The sequence below is a fragment of the Trachymyrmex septentrionalis genome, unplaced genomic scaffold (genome assembly GCF_001594115.1).
Source record: "Trachymyrmex septentrionalis isolate Tsep2-gDNA-1 unplaced genomic scaffold, Tsep1.0 scaffold7, whole genome shotgun sequence".
Lineage (NCBI taxonomy): Eukaryota > Metazoa > Arthropoda > Insecta > Hymenoptera > Formicidae > Trachymyrmex > Trachymyrmex septentrionalis.
The window spans coordinates 207,492-215,991 of NW_017305884.1; the positions used below are offsets into that span (position 1 = coordinate 207,492).

The 8,500-nt window shown below is 32.9% G+C and overlaps 1 protein-coding gene and 1 long non-coding RNA gene across 2 annotated transcripts in view; both read right to left on the reverse strand.

The window, feature by feature from the left end:
- Positions 1 to 2,840, reverse strand: part of LOC108753397 (methylmalonic aciduria and homocystinuria type D homolog, mitochondrial) — a 3,042-nt gene extending 202 nt beyond the window's left edge. Inside the window, exons 1-4 of the mRNA XM_018494940.1 lie at positions 2,766 to 2,840; positions 2,394 to 2,532; positions 520 to 929; positions 5 to 161 (exon numbers count right to left, since the gene is read on the reverse strand). Coding sequence (XP_018350442.1) covers positions 5 to 161; positions 520 to 929; positions 2,394 to 2,532; positions 2,766 to 2,813 — 754 coding nt within the window. The 5' untranslated portion in view covers positions 2,814 to 2,840. The remainder of the gene's footprint in view (positions 1 to 4; positions 162 to 519; positions 930 to 2,393; positions 2,533 to 2,765) is intronic.
- A 1,948-nt stretch (positions 2,841 to 4,788) lies between these two features.
- LOC108753651 overlaps positions 4,789 to 8,500 on the reverse strand; it is a 4,498-nt gene continuing 786 nt past the window's right edge. Inside the window, exons 2-3 of the long non-coding RNA XR_001939646.1 lie at positions 7,567 to 7,906; positions 4,789 to 5,515 (exon numbers count right to left, since the gene is read on the reverse strand). This is a non-coding gene — a long non-coding RNA (uncharacterized LOC108753651). The remainder of the gene's footprint in view (positions 5,516 to 7,566; positions 7,907 to 8,500) is intronic.

Here is an 8,500-nt window from a genome sequence, read left to right on the forward strand (position 1 = left end):
TGTTGTACTTTAAATCCTACGCAGCGAAATCGTTCATCGGTTTCGTACAGATTGGTCTTTCTTGGACTCAAGTAGGGTTGTCCACTGAAAGGATTTATAAAGTCTGCCCAGTAACCGACCATTTTGAGCTTTGTACATATATCGGAGGCTGCTAAAACAAACTAATAGACTATAATGTATAAATGTATCTTTCCTCTGAGTATGTAGATATATTTAGATTTATGAGATATTACTTTCTTATTTTGAAAACTGTTTTTGAAATTGACAGAAAATTAAATAATATCAGGAAAAAGAATACATTTTCCATGATCTTTGATAAAATATTTACTTTTACTTTTGATGAGTAATGAGATAATATCAAGGATAATATTTATCTCATTCGTGATAATTCAAAAATCATCATTAATTATTAAATGTGTCACTTTTTAAGTAAAGAAGCGATATATATTTGTTATATTTATATTAGATTTTCAAACAAAAGTGCCGTACTATCATACAACATCATCATGTATAACTTACATATTTGGCAAGTTTTTCTGTTTCTGTTTCTTTACGCCATCTCATAGATTTAAGATTTGCTTTCTGATTAATAGTTATAATAGTGAGATGTGACATAGTCACATCTAAGCATCCCGGGAATAGTTCTTCTATACTTTTTCGTAGAAGAATAGGACATTCCTGAGCCACACAGTCCAATGTCGGCTGTATACTCTCCCAATTTTCTACATCTTCTTGATATCTATTTTTATTGTTCAATGATTCCATTAACTCTTCTTTATCACATAGTTTAACGAACTGAGTGTTAACTTGGGCAGTGGTAGTAGCATCTAGCCAAGCAGGTCCTATACTTCCAGGAAGATAAAATCTAAAACCCCTTGGCGTTAATAATTCCCAATTGGAGTTGACACCCAAAACGCTGTTGTCAATATCTGTATTTTTACAATATATCAAATACAAATAGTAAATGTATACACTTATATAAAAAACATACTTTTGATGGCTTATATAAAATTTGAAATTCAATAGAAGTGGCTTCAGAAGTTTTATAGTAGGCTTAAGATCCTAGTTATAGATCCTTTTTTTTATAGCTGTACGTATTGTTATACTTTTTTATATTTAAAAAGAAATAGGTATATATAGGGTGAGATTTCATTTGTGCGTTTTCGTCGTATGACAAATGTGTACAGGACAGAGAAATATTCTTGGATCTTCTCTATCCTATAGCTAATCAACAGTTTAAAAAATTTGTGACAAAACACATGACAAAAACACACAAATAAAATGAAATCTCACCCTTATATTGATGCTATGACTGAGTCGGTAGCCGATAAGTTCTAAGTCTTATCGGTGAAATTGACCAATAGCCAACTTGTATGACTAACGCTGATTGGCCAATTATGTTCATGGAGAGAGGGAGAGGAGAGACGGAACTGACCAGTGATGCACATTTAGCCCATGACAACATCAAAAATGTGCCCCTCTATTTTTGCTCCACCAATTGAACGCTGCTCTCTATTAACCGAACACAGCGTTAATAATTGATGGAGCGAAGTAGAGAGGCGGATTCTCGATGTTGCTGGGGATCACACAAATGTGCATCTCTGCGGAATCCTCCGTAATTGCAAAGTATATGCGAAAAACATACATGTCTATATAGTTGCTTTCCATTTACATCGATTCTTAAATAATTCTCACTTGTGACGTCAATTAGTTGAATGCGCGTTCCTTTTGTATTCTGACAAGTGAGATTCAACTGAGTTTCCTTTACCCATAATCTGCACAAGCTCGAGTGCTTTACCCAGTCTCGTAAACTCACTTCAAAGTGAGGTTACGAACCTGTGTTGACATGTGATAACTTTTTACCGAAAGTAGCGACGTCATTAATCTGAGTATAAAATATTCAGCTCACTTCAGACTCAGTCTCGCTTGTGTGTAAATGGAAAGCAACTAATGTATATATGCGAACGGTTCCCATCCCGCTCGCCCCCTAAAAACAAAGTCAATTTTTTAAAATTATATCTCGTTTTGCGAGACATCGTTCTTAGTAACCCACGAACGATTCCATATGAGTTTACAATTATACTTTCCACACATAGCAAGAACAGAGAAGGATCTTTTTCACGACTGTGACAAATTTCCTAACCTAAATGGTCATCAACTTTAACAATTAATATCTCGATTCACGGGGGGCAGAGCGACACTTTTTTCTGTCAGATTTTTTTTCGTTTTTATGCAAAAACGCGTTGAGCTTAATTTCATGAAAATCGAAATGGACGGGGGTATTTGAAATAAATACCGAAAATTTATACGCGAGTTCTTGCAGGCCCGCAACAGATCACATTCTTCCATTCTGATGATACATTCGAATGAGATGAATAATCCAGGTTACTCACCGTCCAAGGAATCGCCATTAGACTTGACGATCTTGTAGGAGCTCGTGCTTCGGTCGCTGCGACGCGAGTAAAGAACCCTCGGAATCAGATTAAACAGTAACGAGACGCTCTGCCTCCTGCCGTGTTTAACGCAGAACATCTGGAAGTAACGTTTCGCAGGTTATGCATTCGCGAATCGATTGGCTGGCAGGAAACCTCTTGCTTGCACCACAAAACAGAGCACGGTTATCGTTAGTGTTATTGTCGTGTTACTGACCATCACGAACAGCAGTTCATCATTAGGTCGCAAACGCAATTTACATGGAGGATTTTGGATCCGGGCAACAAAAACAGATCGTATTTACACGCTGATCGCAAAAAATTATCATCTACCTTATATTCTTTATTTATAACATATCGCTTGACGTATTTGCTCGTCATTGCTCGTCCGCGTTTGATGCTGCCACCTGCTGGCTGAGTGGCTGGCAGAGTTTCGCAGAGTTTCGATTGTTTGAAGTTTGGAGAGAGTGGCACTCAGTTGCACCCAGTTGCACCAGAGAGGGTAGAGAGTACATCCATTTTCGGTTCGGGAATTACGTACTACGTAGCTACATCCATTTTCTGAGCCTGTCGATAAAAACATAGAGAATACGGACAACCCAGGGCGATAGTTTAAATTGTACGGGCGATTTCGACGGTAACAGGAAAAAGACTGGCATTCGCGGTCTCTCTCTCTCTCTCTCTCTCTCTCTCTCTCTCTCTCTCTGCATGTACTGCTTTATTAGTATTTTGATTTAAAATTTTGCTGTAGGACTTTGAGTAATAATTATATATATTTCTTTATATCACCGGGTGATAAACATCCTCGGATTATTAGGCAAAATTCTTTATTGATTACACTTTACAATTACATTCTTTACTGGATCATGATAATCTGAAAAAGTTCAGTATCTCGTGAAATAAAAACGCCATGCGCGGGAACTTATAATATATATATATATGTATATGTGTATTTTTTCCCACTTTATTTAATTATACGGCATACATTCGTTCTTAGTAAAATGATAAAATTCACATAAATACGTCACGCTATATGGGAGGAGGGGGTGGGGGTGGGCGTAGCTCATATATATATATATATATATATATATATATATATATATATATTTTGCATGCCTGTGTATACGTACAGGTATTGTATACGTCTATGGGGTCTATACATATATGTATATATAAAGATCTAATACACGAGATAAAAACATCGTAAGAAACTAACACGTCGAATTATTTCTCGTCGTTAATATAATCACGTGGATGTCCTCCACTTGGTGTCCAAAAATTGAACATTTTTTCGCATTTTCTCCTCAAATATTCACAATATAGCGGAGCACCGTCGGAATGATTTTTCTCCCTTTTTTCTTCCGTTTCTGTCGTCGAACGAATAATCGTCTATCCAGTGCAATTTCGTAAGCACGTACATATATGTATATGTTCTTCGCAGGCTTCAAATTCGATACGTCGCTTCGACGTCAGTGACGAAAAAGACGATAGGTCGCAACGGAGCTTCTGGATGCAGCGTTGACGATTCGTGGACATTTCGACTGGATGCATACGAGAAAAAAATCACGGTAAGCTATAGAACATTAATTCTAAACATCTAAAACTGTAAATTCCGGTAGCTAAAAAATGTCTTGAGTCAATGTTTTAATGGTAATCGTAAGTATACAGTGAGTACAAAATGTATTAAAGAAAATTTTATTTTTAAAAAGTATATATTATTATTCAGTGAGAAAATATGATTCGTCAAATTGATGACGAATCGATATCGATATAATCGATACAATGAATTTGACACCAATTTGACATCGATTCAACATCTAATTAGCGTCATTTTTTGCTGAGTAATTAACAATTTATTTATAAAAAATAAAGTAGACTGTACGTTTCACAAAATTATATATATATATATACACACCAAAAAGATGTGTATTAATTATAGAAAATATATATTATTTTAAAAATAAGCGAAAATGAAAAATTGTTTGGACGCCCCAAAAGTATATTCATACTAAAAGTAGGTATATACAATCGAGAAACTTTTAAAATCAGGAATACACGCGAAGCTCATCGTTTATGTTGGAACAGAATGTTATTCATTGTATTCATAAAATTACTAATTATTTAATGTTTATTTTCTACAAATAAGGCTTTTTTTTATCAAAAAAATTTTCTTATACGAATACTTTTCGCACTCACTGTAGCTTTTAATTACGTACGAAGGATTTCTATAACTAGGAAAAGTCCTCTTGGCAAATAAATCTTATAGTTCTTTGATAAAAAAATATATTAAACATTAGCTTTTCTTGAAAGAAAGAAGAAAAATTTATTGTTTTAACATAATATTTATATATATATATAAATTGTGTGTACATATGCGTACTTTTGGGTATATTAATACTTGTTAGTAAATTCTACAAAGTTTAACCAAACCATCCTTCTTTAATAATCACATGTTACATACTACTTTTGATTTTCTTCATGAAATTTCTTTTACATATATATTATAATTACAATGCGTGTTAAACGTTGAACGCACGTTAAACGGGAATATTTTATATTATTTGAACATCTATTAATTCGCTCGATTTCTCTCTCGACGTTTATTCGTATCATTCAATATCATAACTTCTTAATCTCGGCATTTTTGTAATTCGCTCGAAATGTTCTCTCAAGTATACTTATCATTAATACGGCAAGGCAATATGTCCACGAATCGTTTCCAAAAGTGAATCACGAGAAGGATGGGACGGCACATCGACTTTATCGATCCCGAAAACTTTCCGGCACGGAATAGTCTCTTGTATTCGCACATCTAAAAGCCATGTTAAGGCAGCGTTTTCCGAAGGCCGGCCTTTCACTTCCGAGGGGCAAAAGCCAGACGGTTCTCGAGTTACGATCGTCACGTTTGGATTGAATAGAATAAGTACGAAATATATGCATATAAATTATTTTAAAAGAGGGAATGGAATTCCTTCTTGTGGAAAAATTCGTGGAAAAACCGTAGAAAAAATTTACCAACATTGTCTTTCCTTCCTTTTTTTTTTGTATATCAGGAATGGCGCTGGAACTTTGAAAATCGTTGCCTTAAGGGAAAAATAACAGGATGTACTTCCGCTTGATCGGTATATTATATTAGTTAATCGCTATTTAAATCGCTATGTGGTGTGTTGGAACATTGGTACAAGTACGATATATTTATGGAAAGAGACAAGAAAATTCCCGGTTGACCCCGGGGCCAGTGATGCGTTTATTCTTTTTTTCTTCTTTTTCTTTTTTCTTATACGTGTACAGGTACAGATATATAACATCGATTTGTGAAATCGCCTAATCGCTAGGCTATGGTCCGCAAAATATTCGTCAATGCGCCGATACGCACGAATACCTTTTTTGTAGTCTCCTATTTATTAGCATACCGGCGTACCTGGCAATCAACGTTTCCTAAACCTAAATCTACACATACACACACGCACGCACACACGCGCACGCACACACACACACACATTGTGTATACGTGTGTGTGTACGTATGTGCGCGCGCGCGCGCGCGTGTGTGTGTCTGTTTGTGTGTGTGTAATTTGTGCACGCACAAGATGTCCCTTACATCTTCAATCGCCCTCATCGAATGTGATTTTATCTCAAAATTTGAAAAAAACAATTTTTTATTATCATTCTGATTAATGAATATTTCCATAACGTACCGCAAAATATTCGTGGCTGTCACCAGTATTACTTTAAGTAAGATATTTTTATATATATATATAGAACATAAAAATGATTCAGTATATATGCCAAATTTCAAATATATCAAAATATAAAAGCAAAAATAAAAAATTGCGCGGTTATAAATGCGCTACAATAACACAAAATATAATGTATATTTTAACTTATTATTATAAATGTAATGCAAATTTAATTTCCGCATGTTTCGGCTGACTTTTAACCATCTTCAATGATCGTACTAAAGTAAAGAATTATTTAAAAGTATTAGAATTATTTAAAATGTTTGTGTTCACAAGGAATAAATTCTTACGAATGCAACGTATCGAAATATATCAATTATATAGTTAATATATGTGTGTGTGTGTGTGTGTGTGTGTGTGTGTGTGTGTGTGTGTGTGTGTGTGTGTGTGTGTGTGTGAGAAAAAAAATCACAGATTAATTGTATTACGATTCATTTAATCTTTCAAATTATAATCGTAGATTATAATCGTAGTATTACATACTATAATCTCAATTACAAAATAATAAATATTAGGAAATAATTTTAATCGATATTGTTAAAAACGTAAATAATATGTAAAAACAATTATGAGATATTACAAAAAATATTATAACATAAAACTATAATATCTGTATAAAATAAATCACTTTATTTATTTTATGTGATCTGAAAAAGCTTTTTACATTTTTTACATAATTAAAATTAAAAATTCTTGTACTTCCTTTAGATGCTTTAACAATATCACTCGTCTATACATTATTAAGTCATACAATAAACTTAATAATTTTTGCAAGTATGTATATATATATATATATATAGAGTGTTTCAAATTAGACGTACTACCTGCTAATGTCAGATTTTTGAAGACATTTTGAGATGAAAATTCCAATCCTAAAATGTCTTAAGCGTGGTACAATGCAAAGTGCTAGAAGTAAAAGTCAATTGTTGTCTCTTGTTAATATCGATATAAATGTTACGTATAAATGAAGATAAAATTACTGATATTTGTAATTATTGATATTTAAAATTATTGATGTTAAAAAAATGTTTATTAATAATTTATTATGCCTGGGATATTTTGATATTGGAATTTTCATCTCAAAATGGCTTCAGGAAATGAATTTTCTGCCATTAGCAGGCGGTGCATCAAGTCTGAAATACCCTATATATACAGGAATGATTTCAGATTATTTAATTTAAATTAATGATTTATTTTCTCTGTGCAAAATCACAAGAGGAGAGTGGAAAAGGATAAATTTGCACTCAATTAATATAAATTTTTAAAGAATTTTTAAAAGAATTTTCATCTCTGTTAAATAATTATTGCCCGAAATAAAAAAATCGCCTGGAATTGGACGTCGAGATGCAAGGTCCATCATGCATAGCAATTGTGATTCTTTTTTTATCGTCGTACCTTGACGGCGCGCGGCACTTTGCCGGGATATTCTCTGGTGGAAGTCGATAAAAGGGATGTATCAAGTATACACGATGCTCAATTCGCTGGAACGTGATCGTTTTCGCGTTGCGATCGTCCTCGTTAAAATCGTACGCTATAAGATGGACGGAAAATCGTCATTTGCAATTACCTCGCCAAGCTCACCTCGTTTTCCAAACGCATCGTTATCTCTCTTAACAGCTTTTACCGACGAATATATTTTGTCAATACTGATATTATTTCTCACATACGTTCTTTTTATTAATTGTAATGTCATCAGTAGTATTGATTATCTTGATATTAACTCTCTTCAGCTTAGCTAGAATAAAAAGGCTTTGTGCTTTTATTTATAGTAAATGCAAATATGTATATAAAGTATTTAAATTAAAATTTAAACCATTTCAATTACAGTATCTGTAATTTAAAAAAATGACAAATATAGAGGGACAAACTGTGTGTACTAACAAAATTCTTATAAACTCTCGCACTTATTTTTACTTTTATGTTTCGTTTTAGTTTGTTATATTTTAATTATGGAAAGTAGCAGACATGAATATCAATGAATTCTCTTAGTTGTTTTATTGATTGCATCAGCGTTACTTTCAATCTTAAAATTGATCTAATTATTCAATAAATTTTAAAATCTCATTATCTTTATGTAGAATAAATTTACATAACAATTACGATTTTTATATTTAATATATAGATGAATTTATAAAAATTAATATGATTGGAAACAAGACCGTCTATAATAAATATTAAGACTTTAAATACAAAGCGCCTTTTCGGTCCGAGTGTTAAGATGTTGAACTACTATCTAATATACATTCAATTAATTTGAATTAATATTTCAGAAATAAATTGAGAGCCGATGAAATTATCGGATTCACACAATCAATCTGAAACAAATAAT